General features: G+C 37.0%; 1 protein-coding gene and 1 long non-coding RNA gene across 2 annotated transcripts; both read left to right on the top strand.

Annotated features, from left to right (window-relative positions):
• Window positions 1-13,835: 13,835 nt before the first annotated feature.
• On the top strand, window positions 13,836-15,584 carry LOC138908074 (uncharacterized). Its single transcript, XM_070198713.1, has 2 exons — window positions 13,836-13,985; window positions 14,913-15,584. The coding sequence occupies exons 1-2, from the start codon at window positions 13,836-13,838 to the stop codon at window positions 15,582-15,584; spliced, it is 822 nt and encodes a 273-aa protein (XP_070054814.1).
• Window positions 15,585-17,003: 1,419 nt separating this feature from the next.
• On the top strand, window positions 17,004-20,177 carry LOC104108453 (uncharacterized). Its single transcript, XR_004510078.2, has 3 exons — window positions 17,004-17,134; window positions 18,926-19,211; window positions 20,011-20,177. It is a non-coding gene; the product is annotated as an uncharacterized lncRNA (long non-coding RNA).
• The last annotated feature ends 649 nt before the right edge of the window (window positions 20,178-20,826 follow it).

Below are 20,826 nucleotides of genomic sequence, written 5' to 3'. Positions count from 1 at the left end.
TCTCCATATTCATTATTCAATAAAGAAAAGTTCTTCCTTTTTGCCCTTTTCCCACTCATTCTCGTCTTCGCTTGCAATGTCTGCTAAAGTTGACTCAGCTTTATCAAATTAAAAAACAGAGAAATATTATCTCACTCAATATCTTATTTTTACTAATACAACAGAATATTAGTATTAAGTTAATCAGTCCATTATATAAAATTATAAAAAAAAAAGTTAATCAGTCCATACCTTTTACTGCCAATGTATCCGTCAATATTTTACTCCTGCCTCTTTCGTACAATATTACCACTCTTTTTGGGGCTCTAACTAATTACCATTTCTTTCCTTCTTTTTGAGCTAGAATTTTGAGTAAGAAAGTGAAAAAAAATATAAAAGATGTCACATCCAATATATGAACCTATGTCAACGGAATTCAACAACTTACATACACAACAAAAGTTTTGGTTTTATCATTTTTGTTTAGGGTAATTTTTAGACGAAAGAAATGATGAGCTGTTATAAGAAAGCAAAGTTACCAGCAAAAACAAAAAAATGTCAAGTCATGATCTATTTTTATTTGTCAAGTTTTGATAGGCAAAATTATTTAATACATGTGCGTGTAAAAGGTAGGAAGTCTCCAATAAAATAATGGAGACTAATTAGAAAGAAAAAAAAAGAAGCAAAGCAATAGTGGGCAAGTGAGCAAAGGAATTGATAAAGGAAAAAAGAGAAAAGGTAGAAGGGAAGAGGCTCCACTATAGGGTGGCAACATGAATGCAGGGCTGGCCCAAAAGGCGTTTATTGCTGACAAAAGGAGCTTCGTTAAACTGACTGAACGACATGAGGATTGAGGTGAGGAGCAATTCTATCTTATTAAGTAATTCAACAATATTGGGCTCTAATTTTCTCGAGTCATGCGTGCCGGTGCTGTACTTATGACTTGCAATTGATGCTTGTACAAAAGCTTCCTCTTTTTTCTTTTTTTCCCTTTTTCACTTTTGGACAGAAGAAAAAAGTCTTAAAGTCAGACATTATCGTCATCCACCTCTCAGAAAAGAGCTGAAATCACGTTGCACTTAGTTTAGCGCGTACACGTGATTACTCATATAAAACTAATCTGATTATCTAATTAAGTGATAATTAAATTAATGGTCACTTCTGTTTAACTTGCACTATTGATGTGTGTATATTTTAGTTCAAAAAGTGAATTTTTGGTGTGAAACCTACCAAAGATTATGATTGATGGATTCATTTGGTAATGTAATATGGCCAAATTTTCATGATATTTGCCGTGACATAATATCCATTATAATAAATTTGTGGATCATGACATTTGCCATGACATAATATCAATTATAACAAATTTGTGGATCATGATATTTTCTATGACATAATGTCCATTATTAGGCCAAGGATTTCTTGCTATAAATAGAGGAGTTTCTCCTCATTTGAAAACACACCAATTCAAGAGCTTTTCACTCTTGTCTTTCTTTCTCCTCCATTTCATTATAGAGTATTTTGTAAGAGAGTAAGTGTTGGGAAACACTTGTGTGAACCCTTTCTTTGAAGTGATCTTGTGAGGTTATTCTCTTGAGGTATTTGGTAAATAGAGTATTTACTCTAATTTTGTACTCTCTTTTGTACTCTTGTTGGTATAGTGAAATTGCTTCTCTCCGCTTGTGGACGTAGGTCACCTTGACCGAACCACGTTAAATTTGTGTCTCTTTATATTCTTTAATTGCCGTTATTATCAACTTCCATTATCTTTGTTATTATCATTATAACGTTGTTTGGCTAAATTCTGCACTACCCGGGTTCCCGATCCTAACAAATTGGTATTAGAGCCAGATCTAACCGGGTTAGTTTAAATAGCCAAAATGACTCTAACAAAGTCTTATGTTGAGAAATTTGATTGAAGTGCAAACTTCGGAATGTGGCAATTAAAGATGGAAGCTATCCTAATTCAGGATGGCTTAGATTTGGCACTGCAAGGAAATGAGAAGATGCCGGATAAAATGACGGACGAGGAGTTTGTCGTCATAGACAAAAAGGCAAAAACAGGTATTATTTTAAATCTTTCAAATGAGGTTTTGCATGAAGTTGCAGTAGAAAGCTCAGCCAAAAGCATATGGGAAAAGCTTAAAACCTTATATATGAAAAGAAGAGTAGAAAACAGGCTTTACCTAAAGCAAAAACTCTACACTTTTCGTATGGCTGAAGGTACCTCTATACTTACTCATATTGATACTTTTGATTCTTTTCTTATGGATTTAAGTAACATAGATGCTGAAATCAAAGATGAGGATCAAGCTGTGTTATTGCTTGTTTCCTTACTCCAGTCGTTTAAACATATAATAGATACTATGCTTTATGGAAAAGATAATATCTCTTATAAATATATCAAATCTATTTTGAAATCAAAAGAACAAATAGATAGAGATATTACTCGAAAAACTAGTGGGAACCAAGGGGAAGGCTTATTCATAAGAGGTAGATCCAATAAGAAAGATTCAAGTAGTGAGAAACCTAAATCAAGGTCAAAATCCAGATACAGAAATGTCATGTGCAAATATTGTCATAAGAAATGTCACATTATTTCTGAATGCTTTAAATTGAAAAACAAAGAAAAGCATACAAAAAAAAAAAAATGAGCACAAAAATACTGACATTGCCGAAGCAAGTGTAGATGCTGATGTGTCACGACCCAAAACTAACCCCTGTCGTGATGACGCCTATCGTGGAACTAGGCAAGGCGACTCATTTCCAAAACAAAACAATATTTTTATTTCAAAGATAATTTCAAGGTTATTTAGCATAAAACCTCCATTTAAAGAGTTCAAATCAAAGAAAAATAGAAGTGAGAAAAAGAAAAGCCCGACATCGGGGTATCACTAGTCATGAGCATATACTACAATCTATCTAACAATATCAAGGCTAACTCAGCCCGAAAAATAGCTAAATACGACTAGAGGAAGATAAGAGGGAGAAGAGCAGGGGCTGCGATCGCCAAACAGCTACCTTGCTATCTCCAAGAAAATCTGCAACCAGAACACTCAGTAACCGCTACCGTGTCCAGCTATACCTGAATTTGCACACAAGGTGCAGGGAGTAACGTGAGTATGCCAACTCAGTAAGTAACAATAATAAATAAAGACTGAGCAGTAGTGACGAGCAATAAAGCATATACCGTTCATATTAGAAAATCTCAGTAAAATACCACATGCTTTTAAAATCAGGATTTGAATCAAACATCTCGTTTAAACCCAGTTCCAGTAAAAATCATTTAAAGATATTTTTTCAATAGTTTTTTTTTCTAACGAAGGCTCAATGCAAAGGTGAGAAAAAATGATAAAATCATAAACAGCCCATCGGGCAAAACATCACTCATATACAGCCCCTCGGGCAAACCTCACAGTCACTCGTGCCACTCGGGCATACCTCACAATCACTCTTGCCACTCGGGCATACCTCACAATCACTCTTGCCTCCCAGTCACTCAGCACTCGGCACTCGCACTCAGTAAGTACCTGTACTCACTAGAGGTGTGTACAGACTCCGGAGAGGCTCCTTCAGCCCAAGCGCTATAATCTGCACGGACAACTCACGCGCGATAATAATAAAGTATACTGCAGGCGGGCAGCCCCGATCCACACTCATCCTCACAAATCAGGCCCTCGGCCTCACTCAGTCATAAAGTATGCTGCAGGCGGGCAGCCCCGATCCACACTCATCCTCACAAATCAGGCCCTCGGGCGTTTCCGTAAAACAGGGCATTCGGCCCAAAATATTTATATATATCAAAATAGAGTCATAAAATTGAGTTATGCGGTAAACAAATATAAACATGACTGAGTATAGATTTTCAATCGAAAACAGTGAGAGGATGGTAAGAAATAGCCCCTAAGGGTCTTAACAGCATTGGCGAAAGGCCCAACCATGGCATTCAGCCCAATTTACAGAACATCTTTCTAAAACATATAAGTATCAATGGTTTCAACAAAGTATGCAACTTTACAGTTGCTACGGGGCGGACCAAGTCACAAATCCCCAACATTGCACGCCCACACGCCCGTCACCTAGAATGTGTGTCACAAAAAATAGTAGAATGATACAAAATCCGGGGTTTCATACCCTCAGGACTAGATTGACAATCGTTACTTACCTCAAACCGGTCAAATCTCTACCTCGCAATGCTCTTGCCTCTGGACTCTGCCTCCAAATGCTCCAAATCTATTCACAATCAGTATAATACCATTAATATACGCTAATGGAATGAATTCCACAAGAAAAGCTTCAAAATTAGACCAAAACCCGAAATTGGCTCAAAAATCGCTTGTGGGGCCCACATCTCGGAACTCGACAAAAGTTAAAAAATCTGAAAGCCCATTCAACCACGAGTCTACCCATACCAATTTTACCAAAATCTGACCTCAACTCGACCCTCAAATCTATAAATCTTATTTCCAAATTTCTAAGTTCCAATCTCTGATTTACACCTCAAAATCATGTAATTTAGTCGGATTATTCGATGATAATTCAATATTATGGAGTAGAAATGATCACAAGGGACTTACCTCAAGTTTTCCTTGAAAATATATCAAAAATCGCCTCTCCCCAAGCTCCAATTTGTCAAAAATGGAAAACGGGACGAAGTCCCTGTTTTTATAATTCTGCCCAGACATTCTCGGTTCTGCCTCGATCTTGGCCCTCGATCTTGGCCTTCGATCGAGGTCCTCGATCCTGGTACTCAGTCCTACCCATCGATCTTAGTTCTCGATTATGTCTTCGACCCGGCCTTCGACCGTGACCCTCGACCCTGGGCTCGATCATGCCTTCGATCGTGGCCCTCGACTCTGGGCTCGATCATGGCTTCGATCGTGGCCCTCGACCCTGAGCTCGATCTAGGCTTTGATCGTGGCCCTCGACCCTGAGCTCGATCTGGGCTCACATCTGGGCTCGATTTCTGTGCAGAAGCAATTTCCAACAGAAGGAAATTGCAGCAGCTGTTCTAGTTCAATTTTTGATTCGTTAACCATCCGAAACTCACCCGAGGCCCTCGGGACCTCAACCAAATATACCAACAAGTCCTAAAACATCATACGAACTTAGTTGAATCCTCAAATCACCTCAAACAACGCTAAAACCATGAATTACACCCCAAATTCAAGCCTAATGAATATTGAAATTTATAATTTCTACAAATAACTCCGGAACCTATCAAATCACGTCCGATTGACCTCAAATTTTGCACACAAGTCCTAAATGAAATAACAGAGGTATTTCAATTTTCAGAATCGGATTCCAAACCCGATATCAAAAAGTCAACCCCCCGGTCAAACTTCTCAAAACTAAAACTTTCGGCATTTCAAGCCTAATTCCTCTATGGACTTCCAAATAATATTTCGGACATGCTCCTAAGTCCAAAATCACCATACGAAGCTATTGGAATCATAAAAATTCAAATCTGAGGTCGTTTACATATAGGTCCATATCCGGTCCACTTTTTTAACTTAAAATTTTCAATTATGAGGCTAAGTGTCTCATTTCACTCCGAGTTCCTTCTGGACTCGAACCAACTAACCCGATATAACATAATATAGCTGAATAACACGAAAAGAAGTAGGAATAGGGAAAACAAGGTTATAACTCTCGAAACGACCGGCCGGGTCGTTACATGATGAGACTGAGGGAACTATTTTTTTAGCAACTAACAATAGTTTCAAATTTAACAATGAGTGGATTTTAGATTCGGGTTGTTCTTATCATATATGTCCCAGTCGGGATTTATTTACCACATATGAATCTATTGGAGGCGAAGTTGTCTTGATCAGCAACAATGTTGCCTGCAAAGTTATTGGAAAAGGTACAGTCCTAATCAAAATGCACGATGGTGTGGTGAGAACTCTCACCGATGTTAGACATGTTCCTGACTTGAAGAAAAATCTCATCTCTTTGGGCACTCTAGAATCTCTTGGGTGCAAGTACACAGGTGAAGGTGGAGTTCTGAAAATTTCTCATGGTGCTCTTGTGATCATGAAAGCACGCAGATTTGGTACGTTGTATACTCTTTTGGGATCTACTGTTACAGGTGCTGCTGCAGTTTCAATATCAGATAAATCAGATTCTGACATCACCAAATTGTGGCATATGCGATTGGGGCATATGAGTGAAAAGGTCTTTCCATCCTCAGCAAAAGAGGTCTCTTATGCGGCCAAAGTACCAGAAATATGGAGTTTTGTGAACATTGTGTGTTCGGAAAACAGAAAAGAGTCAGCTTCAAATCTCCAGCGATTCATAGAACAAAATACTTTGGATTACATTCATTCAGATCTTTGGGGTCCTTCACGTACCCCATCAAAAGGTGGTTCCAGGTATATGTTAACTTTCATTGATGATTATTCAAGGAAAGTTTGGGTTTATTTCCTGAAAAATAAAAGTGATGTTTTCTTAAATTTCAAATAATGAAAAATTTTGATTGAGAAGCAAAAAGGAAAACAGGTTAAGCGGCTTAGAACAGATAATGACTTGAAATTTTGTAATGATGAATTCAACGAATTTTACAAGAATGAAGGAATTGCTCGACATCGTACTGTGAGAATGACACCTCAGCAAAATGATGTGGCAGAAAGGATGAATAGAACTCTTTTAGAAAGGGCTCGTTGCATGATTTCAAATGCTGGGTTGACAAACGCCTTTTGGGCAGAAGCTATCTCTATAGCTTGTTATATTGTCAACCGAGCTCCTTATGCACCTTTGAACTTTAAGACTCCAGAGGAAGTGTAGTCAGGTACTCCTGCTAATTATTCTGATTTAAAGATATTTGGTTGCCCTGCATACATGCATGTAAATGATAAAAAATTAGAGCCAAGGGCTAAAAAGTGCATTTTTCTTGGGTATGCATCTGGGGTGAAAGGATACCGACTATGGTATCCTGATCCCATTGCACCAAAATTTATAATTAGCAGAGATGTAACCTTTGATGAATCCTCTATGTTATATTCTAGAAAAGAGTCTTCTAGTTCTTGTGATACAGATAAAGAAAAGTGTACACAGAACCCGGTGGAGATTTAGGTTGGCATTCTTTCTGAGCCAAGCTCATCAACTTTGGAGCAAAATACAGTTGAAACTCCTGAAGTTGAGATAGAAGTTAAAATTCCTGAAGTTGAGACTCCTGAAGTTGAACCAGAAGAAGATGAGTATTCTATAGCCAAACATAGACCAAGAAAAGAAGGTAAACAACCATTAAGGTTTGGAGATTATGTTGCATTTGCTTTTTCAGTTGCACAGGAAACTAAAGAAATTGGAGAACCATCAAAATATTCAGAAGCAGTTTCTGGTGCTGACTTAGCCAAGTGGCTGATTGCAATGAATGAAGAAATTGAGTCTCTCCACAAGAATGATACTTGGTCTCTTGTGAAGCTGCCATCAGGAAAAAGAATTATTGGTTGCAAATGGGTCTTCAAGAAAAAGGATGGCATTCCAGGGGTTGAAGATGCGAAGTATAAGGTACGATTAGTTGCAAAGGGCTATAGTCAGGTACAAGGAGTTGATTTTAATGATATTTTCTCAACTGTTGTTAAACATAGCTCTATTCGTGTCTTGCTTGCCTTCGTTGCCATGTATGATTTGGAATTAGAACAACTTGATGTTAAGACAACTTTCTTACATGGCGAACTTGAGGAACAAATATACATGCATCAACCCGAAGGATTTGAAATTGAAGGAAAAGAAGATCATGTTTGCTTGTTGAAGAAATCCTTTTACGGATTAAAGCAGTCTATAAGACAATAGTATAAAAGGTTCGATTCCTTTATGTTGGGTCATGGTTATTCGAGGAGCATGTATGATAGTTGTGTTTACTTCCGGAAGTTAAATGATGGTTCATTTGTGTACCTATTATTATATGTTGATGACATGCTCATTGCTGCTAAGGATTTAACAGAAATTCACAATTTGTAAAGTCAGCTGAAAAATGAATTTGAGATGAAAGATTTGGGAGCAGCTAAGAAAATCCTTGGCATGGAGATCAAAAGAGATCGAAAAGCCAACATGCTATTTCTGACCCAGAAGAAGTACTTAGAGAAAGTCTTGGTGAGGTTTGGCATGAAAGATGCTAAACCAGTCAGTACCCCTCTTGCTGCTCATTTTAAGTTATCAGCTGCTCAGTTCCCGCAGTCAGAGGAAGAAGAGAGGTACATGGCACAAGTTCCTTATTCCAGTGCAGTCGGCAGTATTATGTATGCAATGGTTTGTACACGTCCAAATATTTCACAAGCAGTGAGCGTGATAAGCCGGTATATGGCTTGCCCTGGTAAAGTACATTGACATGCTGTGAAATGGATTCTCAAATACTTGCGAGGTACTTCAAACACATGTTTGGAGTTTGGGAGAAATACTAACACTTTGGTTGGTTTTGTAGACTCAGATTATGCAGGTGATCTTGACAAAAGAAGATCACTGACAGGCTATGTATTTTGCATCGGTGGTTGCGCTATTAGTTGGAAAGCTACATTACAACATGTAATAGCTTTATCTACTACCGAAGCAGAATATATGGCAGTGACCGAGGCGATCAAAGAAACTTTATGGTTGAAGGGTCTATTTGCGGAACTCAGTTTACACCAAGGTGGTATTACCATTTTCTGTGATAGTCAAAGTGCCATTCACTTGACTAAAGATCAAATGTATCATGAGAGGACGAAGCACATTGATATAAAGTATCATTTCACCCGAGAAACTATTGCTGAAAGAAAAGTCTCTGTTCAGAAGATCAACACTAGAGACAATCCTGCTGACATGTTCACAAAACCTCTTCCAGTGTCCAAGTTCAAGCTTTTCCTGAACTTGATTGGCATTTATGAAAAATGATTTTGCCCATTGGAGTTTTTGCGGAGAAGGTGGAGCAAATTTACTATATATAAGCCGAAATTAGGCCAATGTGGAGATTTGTAATGGCCAAATTTTCATAACATTTGCCATGACATAATATCCATTATAACAAATTTGTGGTTCATGATATTTGCCATGACATAATATCCATTATTAGGCCAAGGATTTCTTGCTATAAATAGAGGAGTTTCTCCTCATTTGAAAATATACCAATTCAAGAGTTTTTCACTCTTGTCTTTCTTTCTCCTCCTTTATTTCATTATAGAGTATTTTGTAAGAGAGTGAGTGTTGGGAAACACTTGTGTGAACCCTTTCTTTGGAGTGATCTTGTGAGGTTATTCTCTTGGGGTATTTGGTAATTAGAGTATTTACTCTAATTTTGTACTCTCTTTTGTACTCTTGTTGGTATAGTGAAATTGTTTCTCTCCACTTGTGGACGTAGGTCACTTTGACCGAACCACGTTAAATTTGTGTCTTCTTTATATTCTTTAATTGCCGTTATTATCAACTTCTATTGTGTTTGTTATTATCATTATAACGTTGTTTGGCTAAATTCCGCACTACCCGAGTTCCCGATCCTAACAGGTAAGAAAATAACTGAATTAGGTGATATATATTCCAAAGAAACCAAACCCTTGGATTTTTCTTCTTCCTTCTCAGAATTGTTCTTTTTCACTTTTATTTTATAATTTGAGATAGTGGCGATATCACACTTCCATTCGTCCAGATTCAGTACATTTGATTGACTTCATAATGTATTAGTGGAAAGTTTTAAAAAGGATATAATGTACAATCTCGTTTTAATGTAAGGAGTTGAAGGAAATAAATTGCTACAATATGCTTTATTTGGAAGCATTATCTACTAATAATCCTACATATTAAAAATATCATTTCTGCGAAATATTTGTCAACTTTTTAAATTTGATAAGTTCTCCAACAACATTATTTTTTCTTCTGGAGCACAGAACATATAGGGGAGTTATATGGTCACTAATAACAAGGCCCTTAAATGACCATTTAGATGGCCTACCACCGGTGGAATTTTTAAATCGTGGGTGCTCAATTATTTTTAATTTGAAAATTTCTAGTGAGACTAGGTGCTCAAAAAATATATTTATATGAATTACTAGTTTATTAATATAAGTAATAATGTTTGACTCCAAAAGTAATGGGTGCTCAAGCACCCATAAACCATCGAGTAGATCCGCCATTGCCTACCAATTAGATATCAACTAACACTGGTTGATATCCCAAGAATGAAATTTGTGCTGCTGTGTAGTTGTGTATACATGTGTCATGTTTATATTTTTGAGATGCTAAAGCTACACAGATTTTGACTTCAAAGGCAGAAATGATCGTCCTGCTGCGCTACTATATATATATATACTACAAGCTGTGTCAATTTAATTTGTTGTCGTAGAAAGCCTAATAAAAAAATTCAAACGACCCGTAAGTTTTTTCTAATAAATCGGCAACTAGATTGAAGTCCATAGGTACTTCAAGTACAATGTTAAACTTTCAACGTAATAGTATGAATTGACCAGACAGATACTCATCTAGCAAAAATAGGAAATAAAAGACCCCAAGTTTGCCAGTCCCTTACAAATCGTTTGGAACTCTAATACTCATAGATTCGTCTCAGGAGCTATCAGCTCAGCTATGAGTTAAAAAATATTTCCACAATGGCACATTACCGGCCAGATATATGACGCTGGTGCCTTTCCTGCAATAACTATAGGTATCTTACACTTGCACACCTTGCAGTTCACAAAAATGTGAAAAGTCTTTACAGTTCGGACTATGGCTGTCCAACGGGACGGGCCATCCCGGTCCCGTCCCGGCCCGGCTCATTTAATTCTAAACAGGATGGTCCCATGATTAACGGTACACGGGATGGGACGGGCCTACCGTTTCGTTTCGTTTATCCCATCCCGTCTGTCCAGCTTGTTTTTTTATTTTTTTATTTTTTAAATATAGCCATTGGGTAACCTTTTATCAAGTGATCAACTAAGTTTCAACTTTCAAGTATTTGGGCAAATTTTTGGAACAACTTTAAGCTTCAAATTAGTTCGTCAAGTATTTGGAGCAATTTTTTGGGCAATTTTTTCAAGTTTCAATATTTAATCACGATACACTTGTTCCATCTCCTAATTTTAATATATAATTTTTGCTTATCATTATACTGCTTAATTTTTGTGTTTACTTTACGTGTTCTATTTTCGTATTTCATTTGTGTGTTTAATTTTTTTATTAACTTTTTAATTTAATTTCGTATTTAAATTATGGCACCTAAAAATATATTTTGCGTATTTAAAAAAAGTAGTAAAGGTGAAAGTAGTAGTAATCCTAATCCTAATCCTTCTCCTAGAATTAGAAAACATATAGATGAAATAACTCATGTTGATGAAAATTTATTTTCCCAACCCCCCGCATGCTATAATATTAATTTCGGAGAACAACTAGATCATAAAATTTTACAAAAATAATTTGGCAATGATATCTTTATTGAGAATGAAGAAAATAAGGAACATCAATTAACATTACCAATTCTAGAACAATGTCCGAGAGAAATTATAGATAAGTTACAATGAAACTATATAAGAGCTTACAAATATTAGTATGATAATTTGTAATTGGCTACTAAGAGGCCTAGTTCAAACAGAACCCTTTCTAGAAGGTGGTTGCGCAGATTAAGTGCTCTTCAAAAGAATTATATTTGTATGTGAGATTTGAAAGTTCTATTAATAAAATAAAAGGCTTTAAGCGTTGATTTGTTTTTATGAATTGGCTTACACTCTTACTTAGTTACTTAATGGCTTGAAATTATATTAAATAAATTATAATTCTGTTATAGTTATTAGAATATTTTATTACAAGTCTTTTGTTTTAATATTTTATAATTCTTTACTTAGTTTTCTAATTTTCGTTTTAACTTTTAAGTTTATTAAATAAGTCAAAACACTAGCCGTTGCCAAACTTAATGCTTAATTTTTTTTAATAAAAAAAGGCCCACTTAAGGCCCGCGAAACCGTCCCGTCCCGTCCCATCCCGTTTGTTAGCGGGATGGGATGGGCCTACCGCTTCGTCCTGTTTCGTCCCGTCCCGCCACCGTCCCGTCCCGTCCCGTTGGACAGCCATAGTTCGGACCTACAACGGATGAAAATAATTTTGCAAGATGCAAATTTAGACTTTATATACAAATTATCCCTTCTTGCACTCTAAGTTCTAGTCGACACTGTTTACCCGAAAAATGGATAGAGTTGAATTTATACGTAGTTCTAAGGATACGTGGTACAACTTGGCACAAATCGGAAAGTAAGTAGAAATATACTGGGTATTGACTGTATGAAGAATGAAATACCAACCAAATTGGAATAGAAAGCTATTTTATGAACAAGCAAGATGAATCAATGTATAAAGCTCACAAGAGGATAATCTCAATATAAATATCAATATGTTTTTCTCTATGAATCTCAATAATATGAGAGTGTATCAATGCCTTAATCTCCCCCCTGTACAGAAATAATAATTATCCCTCTTATAGTGGAGGGATCCTACTTTAGATATAATTAAAAATACATAGTGGGGATCCCATGATAGATTAGCTTTTCCCTAATTCCCGCCAAGATTCTCTCCCTTAATGCGGCTGTAACGACTCTTGTCTCTTGGATCAATCTTGATCGGACTTGGTGTTGGTCGATTTCCAGGTTTAGAGCGCGATATTGATCGGTCTCTGGCTCTTAAGCTCGATAGCACCGCCTCACATCATAGTTCGATTTAGAATCGAGCTCGGATTGACTTCGAGCTCAGTACTTAATTGGTCCCCGAAACTTGAGCTTGGTAACATGGCTTCAGATCTCATTTCGATATTATGAAGTCAACCTTCGGTCCATTACGTTCCAATCTTGACTAATCATTCGAAGGTCGAAAATCGGTTTTGACCGTATACAGATAGTCCCCTCGTTTCCCGGGAAGAATGTGGCGAGAAACGACATGATTTTCCAATGGCATGATTAGATATATACTGACGTCTGCATCGAACCCGACCACGACATACGTGATAGCTATCCCGTCGGTCCAGTTACCAAGGCATTAAATGTGTGTCAGAAGATGGTTGGTCGCTGCTAATATTGAACCGTCATTACCAATTTTATAAATAGCTCATCTCTTCACCATTTTTTACTTTCAGATCCCCAATCACCAAATCTACTAAGTTCTTATTGTATCTTCTGAGTGCATCTGTAAATTTGTGATTTTCACTGCAAAAATCCCTCTTTAGAACACCAAATCTTGTCATCTTCCTCTATCTTCAATCTTCAAATCCCAATGGCGAAAACGTCAAAAACCGTTCCTCAAAAAGAAAAAGCTTCTTCTTCGCGGCTCGCCGGCGACAAAACACCGGTGGAGCCACGACTTGAGGAGTGTGTTCCCGGGGGGTGTGTCCTTACCTCCAATTTTAAGATCGACAAAGTTTCGCCAGTTCCCGGTCGATGCGAGCCAGTATCGAGGTATATGTGTTAGATAACCGAGGGCCATCTTGAACAGTTAAGGAAATATTGCAATTGGGAGGACAAAAAAGTGATAATCCCAGCTCGCAAAGAAGATATTACTACTTATGTAAAAGGATTTTTAAGTGTGTATACTTACCCTTTCACATTGGGCCCCTTCGACCCTATTGTGATCAATTTTTACCGCCAATACCGAGTAACTCTGGGCCAAATCCATCCTTCTTTTTGGCGGATCGTTATTTTGATTCTCTTCTTCGTGAACAAAGTGAGGGGATGCCTTTCACCCTCGACCACCTCATTAGGTTGTACATCCCATGCCTCTATCGAGGTGGGTTAATAAAATTCCAGCGCCGGACTACCAAAGTGATGTTCTCGAGCATAGACGAGGACAAGGACCGGGGTTGGATGGGTAGGTTTGTTCGAGTGAAGACTTCGGACCTAATCCCGGCCGAGAATATGCCATTTCCCGAGGAATGGAACATGAAGCGTAAGTATAATTCTAATGTTAGCTCCTATTATTTTGCTCCTTTGTTTCTTACTGATATCCTTTTCTGTGATGTAGCGGTTGCTTGGATGCCCGGTGCTATTCCTAACCTTAAGAGCTGGGTACAGGACCTGGCTTCGACCTCCACATATGCCGAGCGCGACTTATCAAAGGGCCGATGAGAGGCTAAAAATCATGGTAAGCCTCTTCCCCATGCCTTCGATGATTCGAACGAAATGACTTTCTTATACTTAACTAATTCTCTTATGTGTAGGCCTGGGCAAAGATGCGGTCATGAGGCCCTCGTCTGGCAAGGAAGAGACTTCGGCCCCGGTTTGAAAACCGGCGAAGGATAACAAAAGAAAAAGGGCCTCTACCTTCGAGGATCCAACACTTAAGACAAAGACGACTCGTAAGCTGAGGAAGAACACCATCCCTTTGATCGAAGAATCAGTTTGGCATCTAAAGGATGAAGACGAAGAGGAAGAAGAAAACGACGGGTCCATACTGGTGGCCCGAGTGAAGAAAAGCGCCGAGGCTCCAAAGGCTACTGAATCGATGAAGGTCGCAAAGATTCTATTTTGTGATGAGGGAGTCTCGGGAAGAGAATTGGTCGAAGTCCCCGAGTCATCAAGGATCGAGACTACCTCCCACCATAAATGAGCCAATGGTGGGTACGGATGCAGGGGCTGGTCTCGAGGCCCCTCAAGATGGAGAGAACGCCCCAAGAGATTCACTTGGGGCAATAGAAATTGGAGGATCCCCGTTGCTCCCCTCATTTTCTTAGGAAATGATTCGTGAGGCTCGGGCCTTGAAGACCCTTTTTGTCGAAGGAGGCCACGGAAGGGAAGATCCCTTTCGTGATTATTTTACTGGGGTCGAAGATGCTACCGGCCTGAGCGATTTGGAAGTCTCGAGGAAGGACTTGGGTGAGGCATCGGGACTTCTTAATGAAGTGCAGCGAGCTCTGAATCGGGTAAGCCTTAACTCTCTCGGTTGGTATTATCTATGTTTGTTTTCCTCTTCTAACTTCTTTTCTATCTGCGTAGGCCTCAACGCTTCATCAGAAAGCATGTTCTCGGTCCCGAGCTGAGCTGAGTCGGTACGAGGCCGACCTTCGAAGGTTCACAGGGGAGAGAAATGCCCTCATACTTCTTTGTGAGCAGAGAGAAGAGGAGACCAAGGACCTCCGAGCCGAGTTGACCAAGGCTCACCAAGACCAGATTGATCTGACCGAGCAGGTAATGAAAATCTTGAAAACTCATGGGTTCGACTCGGGATCGGAGGCTAATATTTCGATCTCACAGCTGCAGCAGAAGCTCGAGATGATCGGGCAGCTCCGTGAGGAGGTCGATATAATAAAGGCGGAGACCTTAGGGTGGAAAGAAGGTATGGACTGCCTTGCTGCAGAGAAAGAGGCTGCTCGAGCCCAATTATCATCGGCTGAAATTCAACTTCAAGGCATAAATGAGAGGAGCTCGGTTCAAGCAAGAAAAATAGAGGAGCTCGAGGCTCGGTTGGCTTCCGAACTTGCCAAGGCCAAATCTGAAGCAGAAAAAGCAAAGGCCGAGGCGGATGCATTCGTGGCCGTCTATTGGGCCGATGCCGAAGCCGCTCAAGTACAAGCAAGAGAGGCAGCCGAGACCGCTCAACTCGAGCATATTGGGTTGCTGAACTCGCCAAATGCTAATCTCGTAAGCACTACAACAAATTTGGTCTAAGACCACACTAATTTTAGACAACGCTGGAAAAGTATTGCCAATAGTGTCTATGGGAACGCTTTACAAGTATAGCCTTTATTTTTAGCTTTTGGCCACGGAAGTTTAAGCTACGTTTTTAAAGTGTACTTTCTAAACGTAAAGGCAACGTGTTTTAAGGTTTGCCAAATCATAAAATATTTGGCAGCACTTATTCACCTATATACAATGCTTTTAAAGCGTGCTATCTTTTTAATCACAAAAATAACACTTAACAAGTGGGGTTAATTTCACTGATGGTCATTGAACTATCTTTCAATTTCACTAAAGTCATATAGCTATTTTTTGTCACTTAAAAGTAACTAAACTTTATCATTGTCACTTAAAAGTCATTTTGTCTCAAACTCCTACCATAAATATGACATGGCATTAAATTTTATGATAAAAATCCAAAAATAAATGCCACATAAGCTAATATGGGTCATACCCATTTTAGACCCATTTATCCTTTAATGTGATTTGATCCATAATCCAAATGAGTTTCGATAAAAAAAATATTAATTCCACATTAGTTTAAAATAATTATCCTATACTACAAAATTTTGTCTTTTCTGTCATAGCACATTCATAATTATTCTATACTAAAATAATCTATGTTAGAAAATTTTTATTTTGTTTATATGCCCCATCCGAGTCATTCATAATTATTCTATACTAAAATAATCTATACTAGAAAATTCTTATTTTGTCTGTATGCCCCATCTGAGTCATTTTATAACTCTACTGAAGCTCAAATACTATTGTATACAACAGTATTTTAAAATGACTCGGATGGGGCATACAAACAAAATGAGAATTTTCTAGCGTAAATTATTTTAGTATAGAATAATTATGAATGACTCGGATGGGGAATACAAATAAAATAAGAATTTTCTATCATAGATTATTTTAGTATAGAATAATTATGAATGTGATGTGACAGAAAAGGCAAAACTTTGTAGTATAGGATAATCATTTTAAATTAAGGTGGAATTACTATTATTTTTTATCGAAACTCATTTGGATTATGGATCAAATCACATTAAAGGATAAATTGATCTAAAATGAGTATGACCCATATTAGCTTATGTGACATTTATTTTTAGATTTTTATCATAAAATTTAATGCCATATCATATTTATGGTAGGAGTTTGAGGCAAAATGACTTTTAAGTGACAATGATAAAGTTTAGTTACTTTTAAGTGACAAAAAATAGTTATATGACTTTAGTGAAATTGAAAGATAGTTCAATGACCATCAGTAAAATTAACCCTTAACAAGTGTGCTCTAAAATAAACAAAAAGATTTCATCAAAAATTTCTCTCCATTATTTCTTTCAGTGAAATTTTTAGCTATTTTGAAAGGGCAAAAGAAGAACCATCAAAGTCTCCACCCTCTATAGACCCGTCAAAGTCTCCATCTCCACTACTAAGCCGCTTGGTCCCACCGGTACCAAATCCAACACCCCTGAAATTTTCTTCTCCATTGACCCAACATCTGCGTCTAAGAAAGAGAAAATTTCAGCATTCAAAAGGTATAAATTACTTTATTTCTTTACATGTTCCTCTACAACGTAAATCCCTTTGATTCTTCTAGGTTTTTGCCAAAATTCCTCTTTATTAAGCTTTGTGGCTTCAATTATTCTTTGTATTAGGGTTTTCAAGTGGTAAATCAACTAATTATTCTGTGGGTGGGATTTTTTTTAATTCACATTCTCCTAGTTGAAGCCCAATTCACATCACCTAGAAGATTAAAGTACGTTACCCTTCCCTATAATTTTAAGCTTCTTCAAGAAGCAAAAGGGAACCATCAAAATTCAGTTAATTCATAGTCACTCACTCACTCTTTTGTTCTAATTTCTTACATTTTCTTCTTGGGTTGTATTGTTAAAGGTCACTTGGTTCAGAAAGGTTAGTGGGTTCCTCTTATTTTGTATTTTTTTTCAATTGGGTTTCTTAAAGTTTCTATCTTTTGACGTTCTTGATCCAAATTTGCATCCATGATAATTTTCTTCGCTTATTTCTGCATTGTTTATACATAAAGTGAGTTTTTTCTCTTGTTATGTATTTTTCTCAATTGGGTTTCTTAATATTACTCGCAGTTTGTATCAGTTGATCATTTGTTTCACTTATGGCTGCGTTGTTTATGCAATCTTCTCTTTTTCCATTAGTTACAGAAAGTGGGTTATACAATTTTTCTCAATTGGGTTTCTTAAAGTTTGTACCTTTTTGAGATTTTGATCCAAATTTGCATCAATTGATTATTTGTTCATTATCAAGGGAAAAATAGGTGAGATTTTGAGAAAATAAATTGGGCATAACCTTGTTAGATCAACTATTCTTCACTCTCTCTAGGAGGAGCAGAGATGGTGCTACAACAAAATTATTTAATAAAGTTGTAACTTATGTGGTGTGTTTATTTGGGTTTTCTTCTTCGAAGAGTATCAAAATTTAGGTTAGGAGTTGTGTTCTGAGATTGTTCGACTAGTTATCCACTAATTGAATGTCTTTAATTCACCCAGCCAGGTAAATAAGATGCTCTTATATGGGCATTGAAAGGTTAGTCATTGACATTTTGCAGTAAATTTAAACATTTTCTGCATTTCTGCACATCGTTTCGGAAATTTATGCATTTCTCGACTGTATGTTTTGCGTTTCTGCAAAGTTTTTCTGCAATTTCTACATTTCTGCACAATGTTTCGGCAATTTCTGCATTTTTGCTTTTTTGTACAATTTTTTTTTGTATTTTCTGCATTTCTACACAATGTATAGGAAATTTCTGCATATCTGGACAATGTTTTTTTGCGTTTCTGTGAAATATTTCTGCATTTTCTGCATTTTTACACAGCGTTTCGGCAATGTTTGCATTTCTGCAGTGTTTTTGCCTTTCTGCACAGTTTTTCTGTATTTTCTGCATTTCTGCACAAGGCGATTTCTGTGATTTTGCACAGCTTTTCCGTATTTTTGCACAGTATTTCTGCATTTTATGAATAGTGTATTTTCTGCACATTATTTCTGGGTTTCTATAATGTATTTCGGAAATTTTTGCATTTCTCGATAGTGATTTTTGCGTTTCTGCACAGTTTTTCTGAATTTTCTGTATTTCTGCACAATATTTCGGCAATTTCTGCGTTTCTACGCAATATTTTTGGATTTCTGCATTTAAGCATAGCGTTCTGGCAATTTCTGTACTGCGTTTCTATAGTTTCTACACTTAACATATGATTTGAAGAAGACAAGGAGAAGGTGAAGTTTGCAAAAAAGTGAAGAGGAAGTCGGTCTTATCGGCGACGAGTTTTGAACATTTTCTAAAAATTTGGTGCTAGGCCATGTGCAAATTAAATTCCGAAAATAGGAAAAAACAAAAGTGGAGGCATCGGATGGGACCTATTTGCAAGAATGCGCGTGGCATCAGTAATATATATTCGACACTTTATAAAAAATATGACTTTTATTTCTTTACATCGGATGAAGCATTTAGTGCAGTGTTTGGAAAGGAGCAGCCTGGTCGAATATGATGGTATGGTAGATCAGTGACAAAAAGTTCTTTGAAAAAAGATGAGGAAATCAGCAAGCTCAACAAAAGCATAACAATACTTTGAAAGAAGAAATGTAAGAATTGAGGCAATTGCGTCATTGCTTTAATCTATTGGTGCAAACTTAAATGCTTTCTTCTTGAACACTCTTTTGGATCAACTCATGGTCCAATTCATGAAAATGTATTTAGACTCTACATTTCCACCAAACTTAAATGCTTTCTGCTTTGTATTGAGTTTATTGTCGAAATTTTTGATTTTGAATTAGGTGATGTAGATCTTAGAGTTATTTTAGCAACTATAGAAAGATTAGCCACTAAATATGATGAGTTTCAACTTATTGTTGTCTTTGCTCTCAATTCCTTTGAGACAGCTGTTAATGGCCAGTTTGCAAGACGACCGGCAGATGAGAGTGAAATTTTGGTTGCCTGGTTCTTTCCTAACACCAGATCTAAGAAACTAAATTATTTACCCTCTGTTGATTAGGACAAGAATAAGTTGAGTAGCAGTGTATCTTCTTTTGTCAACAAAATTATGTTTCTACTGTTCTTAATTTGAAAATAGGATCTAAAGTTTAAGAAGTAATACTTCCATGCAACTATGTGGATCAGCTTTTGAACACACTCATCAAAAGCCACATAAAGGATCAAAGTAAAACCAAATGTTGACTTCTTCTCTTCCTAAGATTTTATATAGTGAACTGGTAATTATAAGTTTTCCTGTATTGCATGGTTACTCGTTGTGCAATTTTTATTTATATGTGACTGAAAAATATGCAAAACATGGTGTTACTATATGTTATCCTAGTCTTTGTTCTTCTTGACGAATGATCAAAGTTTAGTTTCTATCTGATTATCATTTCTTTTTATGTGTAGGAGAATGTGGGTGATGTAATTCAAAATGGTGGCGGAAAGTCAATTTGATCTTAATGTGAATGCGACGAATTTTTGGATAATTAGGATGTCTAATATTCATGATACTATATGAATATATTCACTTTTGTAAAGTTTATTGTTAATGGGCATTTTGAATCATTGTTTTATTAGTATGTGTATTCATTTGCATTATTATTTTGGTACTTATTAGTTAATTTAGTTCTTTATATTATCAAAATATATGATAATAATGCATATGCTTGAAATAACTGTGATTACAGGATATATGCAAAATGTAAATTTTAAAAAAATTAAAATATAAATTGTATACCCTATCTAAGATTGCCACGCTTTAAAAGTGTGGCCATATATTTGTACGTCTACCGTGCATATAAGCAAAGATTACGCTTTGTAAGTGTTCCTTTAGAAGCCACGGTTAACAAGTGTGGCCTATAAGGTAACAAAGGCCACGCTTTCAGAGTATAGCTGTAAGGTACAAAAGTGTTGCCATATGGGGTGTAGTAAGCGTTGTCTTTGTTATCTAATAGGCCACGCTTTTAAGCGTTGCTTGTAAGGCAACAGTTGAAAAGCATGCCCTTAGGTCAAAGGTTACGCAAGTTTTGGCCACCCCCAATAAAGCATTGCCTAATGTCGAAAAGTGTGGCCTTTGATCAAATGCCACATTTTTTACTAGTTTAGGTCACACTTTTTCGTAGTGGTCATAAGCCTAAAATGTTGTAGTGCGAGAAACCCTCGAGGAAATCTATGCTCGAGGTTTCGATCTTACTGAAGAGATAAAAAATGCTAAAGAGCTTG

Source organism: Nicotiana tomentosiformis, chromosome 3, assembly GCF_000390325.3.
Source record: "Nicotiana tomentosiformis chromosome 3, ASM39032v3, whole genome shotgun sequence".
NCBI classification, from domain to species: Eukaryota; Viridiplantae; Streptophyta; class Magnoliopsida; order Solanales; family Solanaceae; genus Nicotiana; species Nicotiana tomentosiformis.
The sequence above is the reverse complement of the archived record's forward strand: the minus strand, read 5'-3'. Positions and strand labels throughout refer to the sequence as shown.